This window comes from Carassius gibelio, chromosome A9 (genome assembly GCF_023724105.1).
Source record: "Carassius gibelio isolate Cgi1373 ecotype wild population from Czech Republic chromosome A9, carGib1.2-hapl.c, whole genome shotgun sequence".
NCBI classification, from domain to species: Eukaryota; Metazoa; Chordata; class Actinopteri; order Cypriniformes; family Cyprinidae; genus Carassius; species Carassius gibelio.
The window spans coordinates 27,726,154-27,751,526 of NC_068379.1; the positions used below are offsets into that span (position 1 = coordinate 27,726,154).

General features: G+C 33.8%; 1 protein-coding gene across 2 annotated transcripts; it reads left to right on the forward strand.

Moving 5' to 3' along the window:
* The first annotated feature begins 664 nt into the window (after positions 1–664).
* Positions 665–25,330, forward strand: col28a2a (collagen, type XXVIII, alpha 2a). Of its 2 annotated transcripts, none has more exons than XM_052606623.1 (35): positions 665–808; positions 1,677–1,832; positions 3,509–4,083; positions 6,211–6,231; positions 6,566–6,625; positions 7,602–7,655; positions 7,875–7,919; positions 8,562–8,588; positions 8,675–8,719; positions 8,831–8,875; positions 9,786–9,839; positions 12,405–12,473; positions 13,455–13,523; positions 13,642–13,710; positions 14,669–14,737; positions 15,045–15,113; positions 15,930–15,998; positions 16,078–16,146; positions 16,252–16,323; positions 16,501–16,569; positions 16,706–16,777; positions 17,373–17,441; positions 17,603–17,671; positions 18,300–18,368; positions 18,493–18,561; positions 19,047–19,115; positions 19,296–19,364; positions 19,899–19,967; positions 20,183–20,263; positions 20,386–20,421; positions 20,961–20,997; positions 21,087–21,644; positions 22,509–22,985; positions 23,997–24,188; positions 24,628–25,330. In XM_052606623.1, exons 2-35 carry the CDS (start codon positions 1,688–1,690, stop codon positions 24,633–24,635), a joined length of 3,639 nt encoding a protein of 1,212 aa, XP_052462583.1. In that variant the 5' UTR covers positions 665–808; positions 1,677–1,687; the 3' UTR covers positions 24,636–25,330. The 2 variants fall into 2 exon arrangements, with proteins under 2 accessions (XP_052462583.1, XP_052462584.1); XM_052606624.1 differs by having other exon boundaries at positions 24,631–25,330.
* The last annotated feature ends 43 nt before the right edge of the window (positions 25,331–25,373 follow it).

The following is a 25,373-nucleotide window of genomic DNA, read 5'->3' on the forward strand; positions in this document are numbered from 1 at the left end:
AATTATCTGAATATAATATTTAGGCTTAATTGTATGATTTATCCATATGAATTGCATATAAAATGTAAAAAAAAAAATCTGAAAACTGAAAAATGGTGTAGTTTATTAACTATTTACATCTTTGATATTATCTCAGATATATTTTTAAAGTGCATTCATTCAAATGATTTAGAATCAGCATTAAACTTAATAGTGAAAACAATGACATATATTCAGTTGCTTTCGAGAAGATAAATAAACAAAATTCATTGAATTCAGTTGAAACAAATTGGACTAATTTATGATAAATATATAAACCTGGTTTCTACATACTGTATTTAAAACATTCAGTTTCTTTTTTAAATCTTACCTGCTTCATTTATGTTTGACTGACAAGTATGCATCAAATTATATTATCTTAAAACAGTGTCTTCCAAATGGAAGGAAATTTAATTTGCAGAAACAAAAATCTTACATTTAGGCCTAAAAATATTTTGAGAGTGGATTTATTTATTTATTATTAAATAACTGGAAAAGGTACATGAGACATATCTAAAGTACAATAATGTAGTGTGCTTGTTGGTTCACTCTTTTTGAGGAGACATGCAATGCAACTAAAGAGTTCGGTGAGTCCTCCTCTCCTTAAAAGTGGGAGGGAAATGGGCTGTGACAGTCACAGACACAGCCTGAGGATGCCGTCTACTTCTGTTGACTCAGGCAGAAGTGCACTTCACTTCAGAGCCTCCTTCATTCGCTCACACATCACCTGAGGAACGCTGAGCTGAACACCTGCGCTGCTCGCTTGTGGCAAAAGACTTTACTGCCAAAGGTGAGGCACCTTTCAACATCTAATAAATATATGAGTGTTTCTTTTATTACTGTCTTTGAGCTTTGCATTTTTAGTCAGGTAATAAAGTCTGTATGGAAGGTAATATACCATAATGTACAGTACGTGCCAAGCAGGTTTGTATATAAAATAATATCAATGTGAATTATGGGTTTCATGTGCCCTTGGAAATTGTTAATGGTTTATTAATGCATGTTTAAGAAAAAATGCATTAATTCAGAAAGAAAATAAGAAAAAGTGTTTTGCATAAAGAAAATTAGAAAAAAATATATATATTTGTACTGCATATGTATTATTTTCTTGTCATTTAAGCATGCTTCCTCTACAAATGTTATAATTAGCTTTTTTATAAATGTTTTGTTACATATTAAAGTAAAGGAAACCATTAATAAAATAATCAAAACAAATCGTTTTTTCACATTTTTTCCCATGTAATATAATATAAAATATCTTTTATGACACTTTTATGACACTTGCCAAATTTATTTTTGCCATTTTATATGTACAATCAATGGGCTAAAAATAAGCTTTATTGTCTACATGCAAAATATAATGTCTTATTTTCATCTTTTGATTTTGGCATTAAATGTGATCTTGCAGAGAAAGAAAATGTACTTAAAAAATAGAAAAATATCTATGCATTGCATTATTTTTTAATGTCATTTAAAGCATTGCTTCCTCAGCTTTTATATTTTTAAATTTGCATTATTATAAATGGTTTTGTAATGTATTAAAGTAATTCTCTTTATGCAAAATCTTATTTTTGTCTTTTGATTTTGGAGTAAATTGCAATCTTGACATGTTCTTTTCAAGTTTTCAATAATATAGTAAAATATTAATATTTTTGCAGGAGTGGCAGTCATGGCTCACGCGTTGAGCTGGTCTCTGTTGTGTTTTGGTTTGCTGAGTGTTTGGGCTCAAGATTTTTACGAGGAAAAAACCAGGCCAACAAGAGTTAAAACCAGGGGACAGACGGCAGCTATTTCACAAAGACATGAGGGTCAAGGTGAGGCGACTCATTTTTTAATATGTGACAGTATGTATGCATGCAAGTAAATTCTTTTTTTTTTTTTTTTTTTTTTTACTTTACTCCACTTTCATGTCCCGTCCTACATATTTTCTCATTGAGTATTCTGTTTCACACATTATGGGACAAAAAAAGGGTTGCAAATGTGTTTCATGTAGACTTTAAATGCTGGTTGTTCTTGACACCCAATGAGTGTCTTGCCATGTACTGTATGTGCTATAAACTCATAGGTCACCGTCAGTATATCTCATGCTGTCTAAGAAACATAAAGCTATGCCTATATGTTTAAGCCTAAAAACATGCAATGTCATGTTATGACATACTAGACATACTAGCAGCATATTTAAAGAGCGTCTGGAAGGAGGATGTGTCTGGAGTGATTTTGGAGCCCTGAAGCATTCAGTTCTCCTAACATGAACATGATTTATTTATGCGGGTGTAAGACCCGGTAGGTCATGTCTTGTCACCGGTGACATGAAGACTGATGAGCTGCTGTGTTGAAAGTAAGATCAGTTGACAGAGTTGCTTCTTGAATCCAAAAACAGTCATTAGGAGACTTAGATGATTAATATAGCATTCACATTTTCTGAAACTTTTAAAAGAAACGTAGACAGACAAATAGCCAGAAAGATGAGGGCTGAGCACTATTCAGAGCTGAATTTGCTTTTTAAATTACAAAATAGAATTGAGGTTGTAAACATATTTACATTACATTTACATTTATTCATTTAGCAGATGCTTTTATCCAAAGCGACTTACAGATGAGGACAATGGAGGCAATCAAAAACAACAGAAAGAGCAATGATATACAAGTGATATAACAAGTCTCAGTTAGGTTAACACAGTACACGTAGCAAGGGATTTTAAACAATATAATAAATAAAAAGAAAACAGAATAGAAAAAGAATAGAGCACGCTAGTGTTAGAGGACTTTATATACTTGCTAATTTACCTAATTCACACAATATATATGTCTTGTTTACTCAATATTTCATAAAATATTTATTTCTTCTTAATGCAGTATGAATGTTATAATACACAACATATTATATATTTCCGGTAACAAACACACACACATACACAAACAATTTTATTATTGACTATTATATTTTATTATTTTCATAAATTTACTTTTATTTAAGAACATTTTCTTTCCCACAATGATCTAATATACTCAGTATAGTATAAAAGTATGATCTACTTGATCTAACTTAATCATATGTAATATACCTAATTTACTCAATAGTTTATAAAATATTATATTTTTATATATGATTTTTGTTTATATTATATATTAATTTTTAATTGTATTTTATAACCCCCCCCCCCCCCCAAAAAAAAAAAAAAAAACCGTTTTTTTTTATAGCTATGCTAATTGATGACAATATTTAACTTGGTAAAGAGAAATATGTTGAATAATATTCTACATAACAGGGAATAAATTAATGAGTATCACTCATGTATTCATTTGTTTTTTCACAAAATGTTTTATGGACTAATTAATTTCCTTGTTTGACTGCGTTGAATTTCTTTGAATTGCTACACAGTAAATTTCCAATCAAATGAAAAGGGAGTCAGTTCTTACATTTATAGCCAACTGTTTAATAGTTCATTAACTTTTCTTTAACACTGTTTTCCTCTTGCTGTGGCTTCAGCCATCTTGGATGAGGACTGCAGTCTGGAGCTGGCCTTCCTTCTGGACAGCTCTGAGACGGCCAAGGACAACCACCAGCAGGAGAAACAGTTCACTATGGACATTATAGAAGGCCTCCAGAGCATCCGCTTGGACACAGGACGCAAACTCAGCTGGAGAGCAGCTCTGCTTCAGTACAGCAGCCACGTCATTATCGAGCAGACCCTCAAACAGTGGAGAGGCTCGGAGAACTTCAAGAGCAGCATCACACCGATGGCCTACATCGGACATGGCACTTACACCACCTACGCCATCACCAACATGACCAAGATATTTGTGGAAGAATCTAGCCCAGAAAGCATCAAGATTGCCCTGCTCCTCACAGATGGGACTTTTCATCCCAGAAACCCTGATATCTTCTCTGCTATGGCTGATGCAAAGAACCAGGGCGTGAAGGTCTTCACGATTGGCATCACCCGTGGCGCCAATGACCCTGCCAACACAGCAAACCTGAGACTGCTGGCCAGTACACCGTCCACCAAATTCCTCTATAATCTACAGGACACAAACGTCATGGAAAAAGTCCTAATTCAGATTGTAAGTACTATAATGTCTTCAATCACTCATTCTGTCCTCATACTGAATGTATAGGTAAGCCCACATAACATTATCCACACATTTCCAGAATGGCTCAAATTCTACTCATTCCAACAACTTGAGTATTTGTGTATTCATTATTTTGGTGTCAGCTACCCATGAGGGTATATTCAGTTTAATTTATTGGGTTTTAACATGTTTAAATGCATTTCACAGAATTCCACAGCTTTTTTTTTTTGCTTTACCTAAAATGAGTGCAGTAAATGCAAAACGTCTCCAGATCCTGTCTGGGCTTGTTCAAGAGTAAAAGTTATACGCTGCTTACACTTCTCCAGCAGAGAAGTAGTTCTTTTTACACGTTTTGGTATCTATACAGATTTCAGTTCACAAACTTTCATTTCGATTCAGGGATTTCTGATTCTGATTTATTTGTGCATATTTTAGTTTTATTGTCCAGAGATAACAAACTCAATCAATATCAAACACACAGCCAGTTATAAGCTTGAAAATGATTGTAATTTAATCTTGAAGGGTTCAGTGTGTCCATTTAGAGAGGATCCGTTACACTGATTCAAGCTAACTACTGAATCTTTTTAATCTATTTTTGGATAAATATCTGATACATGTGTGACACAAAAGTGGAAACACTTCAGAAGTGTCGAAGTCTTCATCGGATTGGTTAAATTCTACAGGATTTCCGGAAGACTTGTGTGTCACGTTCTTTAACGATCCGCCTGGAAACAAAAATGCTGTGGCGCCAAACCACGTCACGAAAGAAGAAAGCCGTTGTGTTTACAACAACTGTGACGACGAGCGCTTATCAGGATCAACTAAACGCTGGATTGTTAAAAATATCTCCGATATTTAAAGTTCGCCACATAGAATCTTTAAAATACATCCGATTGTTTTACACACCGGTCTGTTATTGTGGCGACATTTCCACGCCCCGAAACGTGATGCTGAATGAAACGAACTGTGATTGGTTGTTTAAAATGTCGATCAAACGGCCTCAAAGGCGGGCCTTAGCCAATGAAAGCTGCCTACAGCCGTCGGTCTGAAGGTCTGGCTCCGAGAGACTACATTCATTCCAATCAAAATTCCAGGTAAATTTAATGTAGGATGTGACCAGTTCAATTCAAATTCACGCCCATGACTCCGTTCTTAAATTCTAAAATTCTTAAATAAAAAAAACTGTTATATATGTACTGTCTCTGTTAGTTTCATTGTCTTTTACATTATTATTATTATTATTCCATCACTGAATGTGATTGTAACTTGATGAAAGATTCAGTGAGTTCATTCATTTGATTCCTCAGACTGATTCAAACATCTGAATCTTTTTTTATTATTCATTTAAAGAAAGAGTCGACTCATAAGACTCACTATGGCTGCACTGTTGTCTTTTGATTTGCTAAGAATCATAAAAACGATTCAAATGAGTTATTCTCTTGGAGTCAGGTTGCACTAGTCGATGATGGCATTGCACTGTACAATATGGCGTGCACCCACGCCATGCAACTCAACAGAAATATGTATTTTCAGGCCATTATTCAATGGTACATGGTCTTTTCATTTAAGCACATATTCCAAATCTGAAGTAGTTGGTCTGGCTGTTAAAACAGATTTGGTAAAGTGTTTGACAAGATTTTAAACATGAACAAGAAAAAAATTATTATGTACTGTTAGTGTTTTGGGACCCCTGACACCTAACATTTATCCTTTCTACACTTTATTTATTATAATTAGAGTAAACACATCCTGTTGTGGCTTTTCTGACATGCATCTGGGTTTATATCTACCATAAATCTTTGTTGTCATTTCTGCTGTTATATGGATATGTATGTAAAGCAGGTTTCATTTTTCCCATTTGAGCAGAAACACTTTGACATAATTCCAAAGTAAAGCAAGACTGGGCATGTCAAATGATACTGTGTCCTTTACTCACATTTGTTGCTCGGGGAAATTTGTATAATGTATACCCTGATATTAACTGTTCATGCTCTTTACCCAAACTGCTAAAAAATATAAAAATGAAAGCCTTGCCATTGCCAAAGTGCAGCAATTATAATCTAATATTCCAGCTGTTTGAACTAAATCTAATTTTCTTGTTGTTGCATCTCTTCACAGGCTCAGTTGGCAAACGATGGGGTGAGTAAATAATATTTCAAGTCTTTTATGGTAATATGCATTAGTGCAGTGTTGAGGAATAGCTTACTATCCTCCCGAACTCTGTACTAGTTGTTGGATTCATTGTAGTGAACCATTTCTTTCGGATTAGCAAATGAAATGAACTGATTAGAAAAATTGTATTTAGCACAGAATTGTATATGTATTTAGTAAAATGTGTACACACACACACACAAACACAAAAAAACTTGTTTTTATTTATGCCAGAAAGAATATTTTTTTCTCCATCTCAGTCTTATTGAAACACAAAACAAAAAGACAACTTTTCCATTTACACACTTTTCTCTATATGTAGTGTCCTCTGTCTCCAAAGTGTGCTTGTGAGAAGGGCGAGAGAGGACTCAGTGGCCCGGCTGTAAGTATTTTTATTTTAAACTTCCTTCAATAAAACAGGCCATTTTTGTTGCTTGCTAAAAAGCTGATCTTACTACTGTTTTAATATAAAGTTTTACATTTCTTGGCTTCAAAGTAATGTATAGTATACAGCTAAGAGTGTTTGATGTTGCATTCTTCTGGTATAGTAGCTACTCGGTGACATTGTATATGTGTTGTTTCAAGAATTGAATAAAGAGATGAAAAAAAAAAAACTTCCTTCAACATGGGACGGTGTTTCCACACGAGCCCACAGGCACATTTTTCTCCTCTTTTTTCTGTTCCTAAGAGGCATGGATTCCTTTGAAGAATGCCAACAGTGGGAAAAGACAGGCATGATCCTGACAGTTTGGATAACCGCTTTGCTTTGTAAAAGTCAGGATAATTATCGTCTTTGTCAGGACCCCTCAGCACTACCTCGGGGGAAACACAAAATAAGATTCCTCACAAGAAGTCTCCTTCATGTTTAGTCTGTTGAAACAATGTAATTGCATGTTTTCGCTGAAAACCTTGACTTTAAAACACTTACGGATCCAAATTTAACATTATGCCACACCTGTCAATGATGGGTTAATAGCCTAAGTAATATTTGTAAATATTTTTGAATATTTACAAATATTATGAATACAGATATGAATACAAAAGAAGATATTTTGAAGAATGTTCAAAGTTTATGGTCCTATTGAACTATTGATTTATCTTTTATAAATAATGAAAGTCAGTGGGACCTGAAACCATTTGCTTACCGACATTCTTCAAAATATCTTCTTTTGTGTTCCTCAGAAGAACGAAATGCATACATGTTTTCTATTTGGGGTGGATTATTGTTTTTTTGATTGGTCAGCTTTATGGGTCTAATAAACCCATCAGACACATGAGGTCAATAGTTTTTTCACTCACTGAGAAACATTTTTATTGGCATTGACACTGCTGCTCACTTTCTCCTATTTCCTCCGCAGGGAAAGAAGGGTCGTCCAGGTGAGGACGGAGCCCCTGGGGCTAAAGGTCAAAAGGTCAGCATTTTGTCTTTCTCTTTCTGTCTTTCTCTCTGGTGTGTGCTTGCTTGTGTGGATGCACACAGGAAACTCATGGCTAGTTATATTGTTGTGTATTTGTCTCTTCATATTTTGTATTTTAGATTTCTTTCTCAGATTGGACAGTACAGCAATCAAGACTGACAGACTGTATTCTATAACCCTTTTTGAAAAACACTTGTTTTGTGCTCTTGTTAGGGTGAAGCTGGTTTGAGTGGACTTCCTGGCCGTGAGGGAACAGAGGTGAGGGCATAAAATTCCAAATTGGGTACTATTTGCTAATTGGGTAGAATGAAAAGTATATACAAAAAAAGGGACAAGAAACTAAAAAAATGTTTTCTAAACTACCAATTTCAGGTGGTATAATCATCAAACAATAGTAGCACAAGTAATTCTGTAAAAAAAATATGTAATTGTTTATTTTACACACACACACACACACACACACACACAATGTGTGTGTGTGTGTGCGCGCGCACGTGTGATGTTATTTCTAGTCATGTGACAAAATAGTTTCCTTTTCTTTATGACATCACACTGACCTTTATTTGGCAGACATATTTTCTATTATTTTAAAACAAAACATCTTTACTGTAACATTAATAAAATATTATTTCAAAATACTTTTTTTCGTTACAATTTTGTTACAATTTCCGTACAGTTATGCCACCTAAACATTATTGACTTTAAGCCTAAAAAACCCCCCATTAAAATGAACCTTAATTCACAAATGAAATGTGTTAAGTGTATATGAATTGCATTCTATGTATTTTTAAAATGACTGAATAGATCCAGAGAGTAGATTAGTGTCGCATCATTGACCAACATGCAAGAATAAACTTTAAAAAAATAATAAAAAATAAAGTCTTCCTGTTTTGTTCTCAGGGAAAACCAGGCTACACAGGAGAGAAGGTATTAAATCCCTGCCCCTATTCGTAATATATTGATTTTGATCCACACAATCATATGAGACTATGATCTTTTCTGACCGTCTGTAGGGTGAAAGAGGAGAATGTGGCACTCCAGGAAGCAAAGGAGACCGGGTGTGTAGACCTTCAGATGTTGCTGGATCTGCAAACTCCGTTATGTAATGAACACAGTAATACAGTACTTCACATGTTTCAAATGTTTAATTATATCGTACCATCTGATAGGGTCCTGAAGGTCCAGTTGGTACTCAAGGGTCCAGAGGTTTACAGGTGGGTCTGATCATACATTTATTTCATATTTATTTTAAAATATAACATCGGTCTGTCTATTTAAATATATACAGTATGTATGTCCAAAATCGGTCACAGTTGTTTCTTTTAAAGCCATACCTCTTGCAGTAAGAGTTGTAGCAAAAAGTGTTTTCAAAGTTGTCAGTTATTTGTGAAATTTACTCAAATTTACTGAGTGAAAATGGTTTAAAAGTAAATCCTGAACCAAATTCTTTTCATTGTGTATTTGAAGTATTTGATTGGACGTATTTGATGTGGTTTGATCCAATAACGGGACGTTTTGGAGGCGTTTACACACCTGTATTTAGCATTGACCATCTAGATCACATGAAACAGATGCCTCTATGTATTTCAAATTAAAAACATACCTTTAATTTATTTTAAACTAAACATGAGAGCTTATTACTTTGGAAGCTTGTTTCCAAAACAGAATTAAAACAATATAAAAGGGTTTTGCCATTTGAAGTTTTTTGGTCATTCTGAGTTTCTCACAATTCAAACTTTTTCTTGCAATTCTGAAAAAAACAAAAAAAAAGATTTGTGAGATGTAAACTCAGAACTGCAATATTCACAGTAAACTTGAGAAATGTGAGACATAAACAGAATTTGGAGTTTATATGTTGCATTTCTAACGTTGTGAGATATTGTGAGATAAAAACTTAGAATTGTGAGATAAAACATTATTTTATCCTGTGGCGGAATTCTGCTTCAGTATATTTCAAAGCAGTTAAAAAACACGTTGAATTTCCCACAACATATAATTAAACTAATATATTTTACTGTAAGCAGCATAATGCTATGGTGTCTACAGATTGACAGTTAGACAGCCCTAAAAAAATCAAATGTTCATGCTAGACACTGTAACATACCCTTCATGTTTCCCCTGCAGGGTTTACCAGGACCACAGGGGGACATCGGACCAGAAGGCCCACAGGGAAAGAAGGTCTGTGGCTTATAATCACAAACCATTATCCTGAAAGTTTCCACTCATCACATTTAACACGCACACCTGGAAAAGTTTCACTGTCTCCCATGACTCCAGAAGCCACTGCTTATTCGGCATGTTATTGTGCATGAGAAGAGCCATGCACTACAGGCTTGTTTGTTTGCTACATCCATTAGATAAATGGATGTTTAAGCCCAAAGTGCATGAAAAATATTAATGCATTCCCATTTCTTTACAAGGAATATTATTCATATCCATTTTTGACTAAATGATGCACTCTGATCGTAATAGCAGGTGCAGAATAGAGACAGACTTTTAGATTTCGCTCCATTATGATATAGTTTATGTAAATATTTTATGCATCCCTTTACAAGGGAATTTGAGATTTGAGTTTTATCATGATTTAAGAGGGACGGCTCTTCTAAAAATGTCTTTCTTACTTTATTTACTCCTCCTCATGTTGTTTTAAACCCATTTGCTATTTTATTTTCTGTAAAATACAACGTAAATAACAAACAAATAATCAAAAGTTAATCAAATGTTTAAGTTTTCAGAAAGAACTTACATCAGCTGGAAAGTTGGTATGTTGTTAAACAACAGTACAGTACATTAAACACACTGGTATCCATAACATCTTTATTTTTATTCCTGTCAAAAATGACCCTGACAAAAGTCTATTGCATGGTTTTAGAAATTTTAGCATGAGTCATATGGACTACTTTTATTGCTCTTTTTTACATAGACATTGGCTATTAATTATTTTTATAATAAAAAGACATGCTATTCTTTTAAATTTCTCCTTTGACATTGATTCTAATGAGGGTGAGTAAATAAGGAATCTAGGAGTGAGGTAAACTGGACTCTCAGACCAAATCTTCTAAGTGTCTTTTTTCAAAAGAGACCAAGGTTATGTCTGCGATGCAAAGGGTACATAAACTGTAGTTTTAGTATAAGCATGTCTCGTGCTTGTGCTCAAAAATGGGATGAAGATGAATGACATGTTTTGACATGTTTTGGATTTCCTTTAATAGAGGTCTGCTGCTCTTCATGTAGTATCTCATTGTTTAATTTAACTGCAGGAAGCCGTCAAGGTTTAAACAGCTCTGCAGATGTCCTCCTTCTTTCATGCACGGGTTCACAAATCAGTGTCACAGACAGTCATGAAGGACAAATTGTTTTGTACTTCCTGTTTAGAAGCGGATTCATCTGTAACAGATGATACTGCGATGATAAACAGTCATTTTTATTTGGAATAATGTGCCCTGAGGTTGAAAGTCAACGAATGAGATTCTAGAAAGTGCTTGTCAGGTCAGCAAAAAGGACTATGGGTGGTCTGATATTATTGTCATGGTAGCTAATAACAGCAGAAATGTGTAAGATGGAAAAATGCTGTGCAAAGTATAAATTCATGCACAGACATGAAGATGACGTGAACAAAGAGAATTTCCAGTCTGTGGAAAGGAGGCACAGTAAGGGGATATTGTAAATGTCACAAGCAGATTTGTGACCGCTCGCACTGACCTCCTTCTTTAGATTGGATTGTTCTTTTTAAAACAGTTCAGCTCTATAAGCTCCTGGTTGAAAATCAAAGGAATAGTTCATCCAAAAATTAAAATTACCTGAAATGAACCCTCAGGCCATCCGAGATGTAGATGAATTTGTTTCTTCATAGGAACAGATTTGGAGAAATATAGCATTATATCACTTGCTCACCAATTTGTCTTCTGCAGTGAATGGGTGCCGTCAAAATGAGAGTCCAAACAGCTGATAAAAACATTACAATAATCCACAAGTAATAGTAGTATTATCAGTGTTATTTACATCATATATCTCTCTGAAGAGGAACATTCCTGGTTAAATTCATCCTTAGCTCTATATTAAAAGCATATATGGCTTGTTATCAGTTTCCACAGAAATAAATTCAACTCATTGATAGTCATGTGCTTTCAGTGGAAGTGGATTTCTGTCAGCACCATTTTAAGTTATGTTTTTACAGTCTGAGGCACAAGTTGAAACTGTTTTCATTGATAATCAACAGCATGTCACAGATACTGTACATACAGCTTAAGTTTAACTGAACACAGAACATTCCTTTTAATGTTTCTCTGAGATGACAGCTTGAATTTAAAGGGACAGTTCACCCAAAAATGAGAATGTTTCTTTCTTCTCTTGAAAACAATAGAGGATATTTTGAAGAATGTTGGTAAACATTTACTGGTAGCCATTGACTTTCTTTGTATTAAGAAGTCAGTGGCTACAACTGTTTGATTAGCAAGGAAAGAAATTAGCAAGGAAAGAAACAGGTTTGGTACAACATGAGAGTGAATAAAATATGGCAAAATTGTCCTTTTTGGGTAAACTTTCCCTTTAAATAAATACGTACCTGATTTGTCAAATTTTTCACCTGAAGGATGACATTCTTATAAGAAACCCAGAAATGTCTGTATGAATCGATGTGAGATTTCAACACAATGAGAAATGCCTTCCATCAGAAATAATGAATGTGATGTTAAATGAATTAAATCTATCTCATCAGTTGTTTTTGTTTGTAATTAATCACAGGGTGAGCGCGGCCCTGCTGGCCCGCCTGGAATTCAGGGCGACAGTGGAATTGGACTTCCTGGACCAAAGGTCAGCTGTATTTACCTTTTTGACTGCAAATCCACTAAGATACTCCAAAATTGCAGCAAGCAATCAGACTTTAACGCTGGGGAAACACTTACACTGGTTTACTGGCTTTAGTTGAGTTTCAGTTATTATCAGCTAAACCATCATAACAACAGCTTGACTGGTTTAAGATCTTTTTTTTTTTTCTTTGACTTTCCATGGCCAATGAGCCAATTTAACTTTATCATATTTGATACACAAAAATTAAATTAAAATATACATTTTAAGACCTGTAAATGATCAACATGATCAAAACTTTGATTAAAAAACCTTTGCACATCAACTACATGCCTTTAAGTTTTGTAAGTAAAAAGCATTTTAGTATAATTGTAAAAATCCAACATCAGGTTATGGTTCACGTGTATTTTTGCATTGAAACTTTTATACGTATACATTAGAATAGCTGTTAGATTGAATATAAAATAAAATGTTAGTAATATTTCAAGATTTCAACATCTACTGGACTGAAGTAATTAATGTTTATTTAATTATCCTTATGCCATTTTTTTCATATCAAATATGATCCATTGGGCTTTTGAGGAACGTCTAGTTGTTAATCTCTCAATCTGCATTGCATTGCATTTTATGTTTTGAAACTACAGAACACTGATCATCAAACTAAGCCTCTGAATCATCTTACTAATGCATATTATTGGGAAATAAAGTAAAAACTGATATTGATATGCATTTTATGTAAGTAGTCTGTTATACTGTTATAAAGATCTCATTTATATTTCAATGCATTAGAATTTCATTTTACCTTTTGGCCATATCAATATCAGCATCTGCACCAGAATGCATATTTTTGCTCAGTTTGCATTGTGCATTTTTTAGATGATACGGATGGTAAATGTTTTGGATTCTCAGATATACTGTGATTTTCTATAGAGTAGCCTATTTCTTACTTTTTCTCCTGAATTGTTCACATCTTTGATCCGTCTGCAGGGTGATATGGGATTTCAGGGGAGACCAGGTCCTTCGGGTCCACCTGGCATAGGCGAGCCAGGTCTGCCTGTAAGTACAGAAGCACAAGTTCAGAAATATTCAACTCTTTACTAATCAGTACACACTAAATGTACATCCATAGATTTGACTGTATGACATTTTCCCTCACATTTACTCATCAAATCAGGGGCCTCAAGGGCCACAGGGGGTTCAAGGGGAGAAAGGACCACAAGGAGAGGGTTTTCCAGGTCCAAAGGTATGTTTAGCCCAAAAATGTCATGTTCTCACTAAGCCACTCTCTGCTCTTTAATCTACCTGGAGATTTGTAGCAGCCAAAGGCAATCTGAGAAGATCTAAGTAAACAAATGCATTAAAGACTTTTAATTCTTTATAATACCTCATTAGAGGCTCAAGGTTTCCTGGTAAATCCTCATTTTAAAACCCAAGACTATTAATTATTGTATGTTCCAGATAAATTAGCTGAGCATTACCAGCCTGAGGATGCAAGACAGAATTTAATGGATCCGTTTTCTTTGAGCTCTATAAATACTCTTAGCAGTCTTCATCAAAGCCAGAACTGCACATAAAATGTGATCATAAATTAAAAATACAGTAAAGAAAAGAGAACCTCAGTGCTTTGAAAACCTTCATCCAGTAGTGAAAATAAATTATTTCAGATTTATGATCATGTTCAGTATTCATGATGATACGAATCATGTTTTTAATTAATCTGAAATGAATCACAGGATTGAACTGAACTTATAGATGAAAAGATTACTAAGATTATAAATGAAAACTGAAATATATAAAGTAAATTTAAAATATTAAGTTGAAGTACTAAAGTGATTACAACTAAATAAAATAAGGAAGAATATATAAAAAAATACTTTAAAATACTAAGAAAATATCACAATACATGTGAAACACAACGCAATTTTTAAATAAAGTCAACAAATCTTCAATTAGCTCTGATTGAATCCTTATGAGTGCAACCTAAACTATCAGACCAATCGAGCCACTTTAGATAAACAACAATTAAGGCTCATTGAGGAATTGCACTGCATTATTACTAGTTGGAAAAACAGGTGTTTTCAAAATCTCTTAAACAAAGAAACAATACATGCAGTGAGTGCAGTAAATGCATCTGAATGGCAGAGAAAGGGAGATTGGCATTTCAGCAACACTGGGCTGATGACGCCTCTTTTGTTTGACAGGGGGACCGAGGTCTGGAGGGGCCGAAGGGACCAAGAGGACAACAGGGCACTGGAATCAAAGGCGACAAGGTGGGCTGTAAATATATCAGCCCATGAATGGAATTCACACAACCACACCATCTATGACACACAAAAGGTTTAATGAAGTATGTAAACTGGCCCAAATTCCCATTTAAACACCAGGGACTGATTGCACGGTAATAAAGAGTGAGAAAGAGCAGATGGGAGGGCGGCACAGCTCAGAATACTGTAGGAAAAGATGAGTCCTGCTCACCTATAGTACTGAATAAAACCAAAACAGATTATTATTCCCACAAATTAAATCTCAGGATGTATTAATCTATCTGAAATGGACTCATCCTCTTTGTGTTTTCAGGGTGAGCTTGGGCCTCCAGGTTTACCAGGACCGATTGGACTCCCAGGGCTTGGCATTCAGGGAGAAAAGGTGATGTGATGTGTTCTTAACTGTCCTTGATTTATTTAATTAAAGAAATGCACATGAATGAACATGCATTTTTTTATTTATAATATATATGCTGTCGTCATCAGCTAAACTGCACCTTGCCATAACAAATAGATAAATAGTCACGTGATCCTTCAGAAATCATTCTAATATGCTGCTCAAGATACATTTCTTATTATTATCAATTTGAAAACTGTGGTAAACTACCATTCTAATGTTTGCTTTAAGTAATATAAAAAATTTAATAAAATAAAAGACCAAAAGAATATCAATAAATTGATCGAAAGTGACAGTAAAGACACTTAAAATATTACAAAAGCCTTTTACTTTAAATAAAACTGTACTTTTGAACTTTATCAAAGAATCCTTAAAAACATTTATTACAGTTTCCACAAAAAATGTCAGCAGAAAATAGCACAAGATGTTTTTGACAAATCAGCATGATTTCTGAAGGATCACGTGATACACTGAAGACTGGAGTAATGATGGGGAAAATTCAGCTTTGATCACAGGAATAAATGACCTTTTCAAATATATTACAATAGAAAACAGTTATTTTAAACTGTAATCATATTTCACAATATTGTTGTTTATACTGTTTTTATCTAATAAATGTAGCCTTTTTTTAAAAACCTTTTTCAAAAATATATAAAAAGACATTTATTATTCTAAACTTTTGACACACACACACACACACACACACACCTAGGTGTAACATATGTATGTATGAAATTTTCCTATATTTTTTAAAATGCAAAATTATTTCTCTTATATTTCTCACATATTTCTTGATGTCAGGGTGTTGAGGGTCCGAGGGGGCCTCCAGGAGGAAGAGGACCTCCAGGAGAGGGTTTCCCTGGTTCCAAGGTTGGTAGTAAAGATTATAATTAATGGCAATCTGTAAAAGGAAATTAGTTCTTGACTCATCTATTTCCCATTTTTCTAGGGAGAACAAGGTTTTCCAGGAGAGATGGGCAACCCGGGAGAGAGAGGGCAGGGCGAACCTGGATCAAAGGTTTGTGTTCTTAAATCCTGGGAGGTGTAGGCTCCAAAAATAGATTTTTAGACCATAATAAAAGACTTTAGAAGATGGTACTAAGTACTGATATTATTTCTTCAGGGTGAACCTGGTGCATCTGGACTGGCAGGTGTACCTGGACTTCCCGGGGAGGACGGAGCTCCGGGACAAAAGGTAACTCAGCTTTCTGATGTCAGCTCTTCAAACGGGATTGAGACTGAGTGTTCTGCTGATTAGATAGATAGATAGATAGATAGATAGATAGATAGATTCAACTTTATTGTCATTATGCAGAGTACGTCTCTAAGCAGATTTACTGGATATTAAATGCATTGTGTTTCTCTTCATCAGGGTGAGCCTGGGGCAACAGGTTTGAGGGGACCTGAGGGGACTCCAGGAATTGGCACTCAAGGAGAGAAGGTACAATAATCTCCTCATTAATCATTTCAATATGTTCAGATTTTGGGTATCTTGTGATCTAGTGGGTGTCAAACAGGCTTTAGTATCATCATCTTCAGGTTATGTCGACTGATATTCTGTGTTCTAATCTTAATAGGGAGATCAAGGCCAACGAGGCATTCGAGGGTTGCCAGGTCCTCTGGGCATAAGTGGCCCTTCGGGACCAAAGGTGAGAATATCTATAAAAAAATAGAGCGCAATCTTGCTTCTGGGAGTATTTTAATCTTTTCTCCATAGGCATTACAAAAAGTATTAAATAGCGAGTTAAAAGACTAAGCCTGGAGCTAAAGCAACCAAGTCAGAAATTTTGGAAATTATTACAAAAGATTTGAAAGAAAAGATTTGAAATAAATGCTGTTCTTTTGAACTTCAAAGACTTCATCATGATTCATCAAAGGATCCAGATCACAGTTTCCACAAAAATTGTTATTTTAAATTTTTACTAAAATCCTACCAACACTTTTGAACATTAGTGTATGTTTACAGCAAAATATTTAAATGCTTGCAAATACAAAAGAGTGTAGGGAGAAAAGGAATGAGGTTTCTATTCTATTTCCTGAACCTGAACTGTTGGGCTCTATACAGTATATAAAAATATATAAAAAGTTGTATATATATAACTGCTTTATATACATTTTTTATTTCTTTTTACTCCAAGTTTACAGAACTGCTTATTGTTTGAAATAATAAATGTCTGTGGTTTTGCACATAGTTTTAGATGTATTGCAGTTACATCATTGGAACATTACACTGTTGTTTTTTAGGGAGAGCCAGGTACGCCAGGAAGGCTGGGCATGCCAGGATTACCTGGACGAGCTCTAGCAGGACCAAAGGTAACAAAAGCCAAGCTCCTACAGGCTGGCAGGCAGTCATTGTGTTAATGGCCCACTGCCAACACTATGAATCAGAACGTTTCTATTTCAAGATTCATCATAGCCAACTTAGCAATAAAACCGAGAAGTAATGCCATGACCTCATCTCCTCGTGCCTTCAGGGTGATGTGGGTCCCGCTGGTCCTCCCGGACTGATTGGAGAGACTGGTCACGGTCTGCCTGGTCCAAAGGTAGGTGGGATTTTATAACCTGTAGAACAACTAAGAAAACGAGTAAAAGGAATAAGAGGGTTTGAATGAGCAATGATGAAAAAAACTATGCTAATCATAAAAATAGCTCTTTATAGCTTTATTGCTGGTCAAAAAAAAGTGTTTTTGAACGAAATGAATTCATGATGAAAGATTTTGATTATGCTAATCATAAAACAGCAAACTTTTTTATATAGACAATTGGCGTATTTTTTATGTTTTTGAAACAAGTCTCTTTTACTCACCAAGGCTACATTTATTTGATCAGAAAATGTAAAATCAATGAATACAAAAATAATGGGAGATAATATTACAATTTAAATAACTGATTCTATTTTGAATATATTCAAAAATATCATTCACTGCTGTGATGTAAAGCTGAATTTTCAGCACCATCACTCCAGTCTTCAGTGTCACGTGATCTTTCAGAAATCAATCTAAAATGCTGAGCTGGTGATTTAAAATGTAAAAATATTTCATAATATTACTGCGTTAACTGTTTTTTTTATTTAAAAAATGCAGCCTTGGTGAACAATTTTTTTTTAATCTTAATTATTCCAAACATTTGACCAGAGTATATGAAGTGGTGTTCCTTTCTTGTCTCATTTAGGGTGATCGAGGTAACCCGGGACCGCCCGGACCATTTGGGCCTAAAGGTGAAGGATTCCCCGGTCCAGTGGTAAGCAACTACATCCCTGTTTTCATATGCCATACATCACTTAAAATTTAAAGCCATTTCAATTATAGTTCCTATAATCAGGTTTGTTGCTGGGTATTTGAGCATGTGTGTTTATTTGACACAGGGTCTGCCTGGTTTACCTGGACCACCGGGTGAGCCCGGCCCAGAAGGCATTGGTGTTCCTGGACCAAAGGTGAAGTTATCACTTTTTGTATTTATGATGATGTATGAGGGAAAATTGTTGATATCCGAAATGCATTCAGACACGTCAACTTTAATAGATATGACTTGATTATTTACACAAAAACAATAAAATTCACAGAATGGAAATAAATTGCTTAAAGGGTTAGTTCACCGAAAAATGAAAATTATGTCATTAATGACTTTTCGGTGAACTAATCCTTTAAGTTACTCATTGCTCTGTTATTTTATTGTTAGTTCATTAAGATTTTTAAACCATCCTTTGAAATGCTGATTTCTTGTTTCACAGTTTGCATAGTATCAGTAAAGTATTTAAATTCACTCAGAGGTGTGTTATTGCGATACAACAAAGCAGTGGCGATTATTTCAGAAATGCTCAATATATTCAAGCTCAGTATATTAAGTCATTTGACGAGAACATGCAAATGTCATGCATAGTAGGAATCATTTTAAATGGTGCTTTTGGTCAAATTTCAGGGAGACATTGGATTCAGGGGTTTGCCTGGTTTGCCAGGTCCAACTGGTGAAGGACTGCAGGGACCACCGGTGAGATATTCACGTCATCTGACATAAACTCCTACAGTACAGTAATGAAACTGATGCTGAACGCCCCACGTGTCCAGAACCAGAGCTCTGAACAGCGTGCACAGTCTGTGTTGCTGTGGGGATTGATGAAGACCAGTTGTCTTTTCAGCTCATGTTAATTCTGCTTTCTTACTGTTTCAGGGCAACATGGGAAGACCAGGACCTCCAGGACCACAAGGACCCTCAGGGGAAGGTATTCAGGGACCCAAAGTAGGTTAACTATCTACTACCTTCTTTATAGGGCTGGGCGATTTAACTAAAATTATATTTTTGACCAGTTTGGTGATATTCAGCCTTTCTTTCTTTCTGTTTATTTTATTATTTCATTTAATTTCACTATTTTATTGATTGATTTATTTATTTTTTGGAAGAATGTTGGTGACCAAACAGTTTTGGTTCCCTTTGACTTCCACTGTATTTTTTTGTCCATTTAATAGAAGTGTGTGGAACCTAAACTAAGACAAAGTCAGGTTTGGAAGGCCATTAGGGAGAGTAAATAATGACTGGATATTCTTCTTCTTCTTATTATTATTATTTATTTATTTTTTTTGGGTGGACCAAAAAAAAAAGTGATTTTGACAAAGAAAATATGACAAAAGACACTAAATATGACAATGACACATGTCATTTTGCGTTAGCAGTATAATCATGAATATTCAAAATATTGCCCAGTTCTACATAATAGGATTGTGTCCAAGTCATGATGACTGGTCAGAAAATAAACTTGTTTGTTAAATCCATCAGGGTGATCATGGGGCCCCTGGAGTGACAGGGCCGAGGGGCCCATCTGGAGAGGGACTTCCAGGCTCCAAGGTGAGACTTTGGTTTAGATCACACTAACTGAAGAGGATGGGGTAGGTATAAATGTTTAAATATAGGTCAGAAAACATAATTAAAAAAATGAATTAAGACTATTTTTGATGAAAAAGAATCTCTTATGTATGTACTTCAGAAATAAAAATGAAACTATTAGTTAAAATGTGTGATATGAGGCCTTTGATTCATCTGTAAATCTCTGTGTCCTGTAGGGCGACCGTGGTTTGCAGGGCGAGAGGGGCTTCAAAGGAATGAAAGGTGATTTGGGTGACCCAGGGACTCCAGGACTAGCTGTAAGTTCATTTACTTTCTATAAACCATCTTCTGTGTCAGCAGACAGAAATGAAATGTTGTGAATACTAAATCACATTGTAAGTCAGCTTGTTTAATGATTGTTTTAACCCCATCCTTTTAGGGAAGAACAGGAATCAAGGGCGAACAAGGGCTCACGGTAAGATAAAATACATTTGCATCTTTTCAACTGTATTTTGAGTAAATTTTTTACATCCATAAGCATTACGAATATTAGTAAATTCTGTCTTTTTCTTTTAATGATTTGATTGACAGAAGGCATAATCAAGCAGATTAATGTGTTCCTTATTTCACAACTATGGAACAATATGCTTTTAAAATATTGGCAAATTCAGTCAGTGTTTAATTATTTTTTGTGCAAGAAGACATAATCAGGTTGATTAAGGAGTTCATTTTAGGAAAACTCCTAAAAAAAATGTATAGATTATACAACCACATGCATGGTAAACATGAACAAAATATGTCATTTTTTATGAGAGAAGACAATCAAGCCGATTAAGCAGTTAATTTTAGGAAAGCTATGAAATCATATGCATTTTAAATATTTGTAAATACCTTAATTGTTTAATTATTTTTCAGAGAGAAGACAGAATAAAGCTGATTAAAGTGTTAATTTTAGGAAAACTATGCACTGTAAATATGAGCAAATTAAGTATTTTTTTGTTGTTGTTGTTTCAGAGAGAAGACATAATCAAGCTGATTAAGGAGATTTGTGGTGAGTTTTAATCGTTAAAAATATCACGAAACAAACAATTTGATCATGAAATAACATGCATGTCATGATATGACTTCACATATTTCTAGGATGTGGTATTAAGTGCAAGGAAAGGCCCATGGAGCTGGTGTTTGTGATTGACAGCTCTGAAAGCGTGGGCCCGGAAAACTTTGAGATCATCAAGGACTTCGTCACAGCTCTAGTGGACCGTGTCACAGTGGGCCGTAATGCCACGAGAATCGGACTGGTTCTGTACAGCTTGGACGTCCAACTGGAGTTTAACCTGGCCAGGTATATGACCAAGCAGGATGTCAAGAAGGCGATCAGGAACATGCCTTACATGGGAGAGGGCACCTACACTGGCACCGCCATCCGCAAAGCAACACAAGAGGCCTTTTACAGCGCCAGGAACGGGGTCAGAAAAGTAGCCATCGTCATTACAGATGGACAGACGGATAAAAGAGAACCCGTTAAGCTGGATATGGCAGTACGTGAAGCTCAAGTGGCGAATATTGAGATGTATGCGCTGGGAATCATGAACACCTCTGACCCAACGCAGGCCGAGTTCCTGAGGGAGCTCAACCTCATCGCTTCTGACCCTGACAGTGAACATATGTTCCTCATTGATGACTACAACACACTGCCAGGTGAGCATGGAGGAAAATTAAAGCATATACACACAGTTTTTGTTGTTTTTTATTTATTTATTTATTTTGGCATATAGGCCTGGGCAATTTGAATACTGTCAATAGGTTCAAAATAGAATAAAAGAAAATATTTGATATAAAATTATTAAATGTGTTAAATATAAAATATATATTCATACTTCTTGACATGTAAAATATATTAACAATATTGAATATTGCCACTATCAAATATTACTTTAATATAAAATAAATAATAAAATGTATTTGCTATAATATAATATAATAAATATATAATATATATTTTTTTTACAAACATAAATATTGATGATATTGAATTTTACCAATAGGCTGAAAAATATATTAAAATTATATAAAATATAATATGTTTTTATAACAGCCATAGTCTCCAGTTATTATAAAAATGTTTAATGCAAGATGTAATATACAGCAAGTATAGTCATTTAAAAAGGGTATCTAGTTAAAATAATCAACACTTTTCTGTATGTATATATTTAATTATATTAATGTGCAAACACCAATATAACAATACATAGTAATATATGTATACATTTAAAAAATGTAATAAATTAAAAATGCCACCCAGAGAAATTGTTATATTGGGGTTGTTCTGAATCGGTTCACACAATTGGAACAGATTTCCTAAAATTTATAAATTTTAGCAATTTTAACTGTATTTTTTTTTAATTGACTTAAATAAGAGAAGCTATTTAAACATCTATAAACTTGTTTTAATTTAATGATGTGCTCCTTTGTCGATATTTTTTATATTTTTAATGTTGCTTAATTTAAAACCCTAGCTGCAAACTACTTGCATCTTTCTCTGTGTCTGGTCTCCTTCTGCAGCTCTGGAGTCTAAACTGGTTAGCCAGTTCTGTGAGGATGAGAACGGGGCACTTTTCTTCAACCGGATTACAAACGGCTTGAACGGAAACAATGGGTACGGCTACAGTAACGGCCAAGAGGATGTTTCCTCATACAGGAATAATGTTTGGGCTGCTGATGGGAGAAGATTTCAGGAGATTTCACAGGACAGATCGCAGAGTCACACGAGAGGCAGAGGACACGGTATACGTCTTCCCATCAACCCTGGCCCTGATGTTGCTCTTGTGCAGGTGGAGAATGACCATGAAGGGGAGGATCTAGACATAAAGACACAAACTCAAGGTGGCACTGTTGCCGTTGTCAGTAAGACGGTCCAACCTGTACAGCCAGGAACCTCTTCATCATCATCTTCATCATCAGTATCATTATCTTCATCAGTGTCAACACATTCTACTTCAGTGAACGTGAATGCAAAGCCTCGTCCTGTAGTGATAAAAGGTACTTACTATTGTAATACAATATAAATATTGACTTCAATAGGCTGAAAATATATATTACAAATTATTAATTAATGTTCTATAGTATAAAATATATAATAAATATACAATACAATATAATAAGAATGATAAAATATTATAAGTAATAAAATTAGTAAGTAATAAAATAGTTTTTTAATGTAAGTTTTATGCTGACAGAACATAATTTTAACAATAGGCTGAAACTTTTAATAAAAAGTATTATATAAAATAATAAATGTAATATGTTTTTTTATTACAGCCATTGTCACCAAGTATTTTGAAAAAGTTTAATACAAGGATTAAAATACAGGAAAGGCTAGTTAAAAAAATATAATATAATATAATATAATATAATATAATATAATATAATATAATATAATATAATATAATATAATATAATATATTATAATATAATATAATATTGACACTGAATACTGGCAATAAGCTGAAAGGGGATTAAAATAATGTTTTTGCAATATAAAATAATACTAAAACAGTTTTATATATATATAAAAAAAAAAAAAATATATATATATATATATATATATATATATATATATATATATATATAATATATAAAATGTATATAATTAATATACAATACTATAATATTCTATAACATATATGTTTATACAAAATTTGTTATAAAACTAATCCTGAAATTGAAAAATATAATATATATATATATATAAGCTGTTATAAAACATAAATATCGAGAATACAAACAATCATGAGCTATGTATATATATATATATATATATATATATATATATATATATATATATATATATATATATTATAATTTAGAATAATAAGTAATATAATTTTTCAAATATATTACTTTATACAAAGAAAGTTAATATAAAACACAGACAATATTGAAAAATATATAAAATTATATTTTTATAATATAAGTTTTTTTAATGAAAGTAGATTTTATTTTCTGAAAGTGTTTAATGGTATTACTTTCTCTTCTTCTGTGCTGCATCAGAATCAGCTCCACTGGATCCTCGATGTTTGCTCGGTCTGAGTCAGGGTTCCTGCAGAGACTACGTCATTCACTGGTACTACGACAGACAGGCAAACGCTTGTGCGCAGTTCTGGTACGGAGGCTGTCAGGGCAACGATAACCGCTTCCAGACGGAAGAAGAATGCAAGAAGACGTGTGTCCTCACCAGCACAGGTATCATTCACTCCTACACACATGAAGGAAGCAGTGTTAACAGCAGCATTAGCATTTATTACAGTTATTATAATTATTTTTTGTTACACTAACACTTTTTATTTTAATGAAAATAAAATCAGAATTTATTTTATTCGTTTTAGTTTTTATTAGTTTAATAAAAAAATTATATTTAATTTATATAATTTATATTTATATAAATTAAATATATTTATATTTTTATATTTTAAAATAAATATAAAATAATATATAAATATGAGATGAAACCAATTAAAACAATAAAAATTGATATGTGTATATATAAAAGAAATGTAAAGCTGAACTATGTATCTATATAGATAGTTTTTCTTGAGAACAATATTTCACACATACTGAACTTTCCTTTAAAATGTGACAGGATTTACATCTTATATTGACTTTTTCTGCTTTGTTTTCATAGCAGGCTAAACGGGATGAAGATCTACATCACTGAATAGTGATAAATTAACTTGTATTATGTTCATGATGATGTACACATGCCACAACGGTCACTTCTTTCTATGACATCATAAACTGTTTCCTTACATTATGCTCAGGATCTAGAGAAAATTTTTATGTGGACACAAATAAGTCAAAAGATTTTACAAGCAAGTTCCTCCTAACCTCAAACACAGGCGTTATGTTATTATGAAGCTTCAAAGGCCATTTATTCATATGCACAACACATGTTTAATATTTCTCAGTATCATTTTGAGAATCTGTGCACTGCTCTGTATGTGACAGTTGTGACATGAAGAAATATTACTAAGAACCTTCACTGGGAATTGATTGTACATATGTTTTGTTTTATTTAAAATTTCTATACTCGAGAAAAGCCACAGACATATTTACTACTGTAACAGGTTGCAGAAGTGCCATAAATGATGTTTTAGGAATTTTATTGGTAATATTAGCATTTTGTCATAATCATAAGTCATAATCATGTAAACTCAATTATGATTTTCAAAAAGGAAAACATTTTGTGTGTTTCAAAATGTATTCATGAACCAGCCCTGTCTTAGAATTTGTCTGAAATAAGCCGATATTGAATTGTAGACTGTTATGATATTTTTTTTTAATGTGTTCTTTTCTGGAATTTTGTGAATAAAATGTTTGGTTGATAACTATGTCTAATTTGTAATTTAATGAGAAAACATAAGAAATATA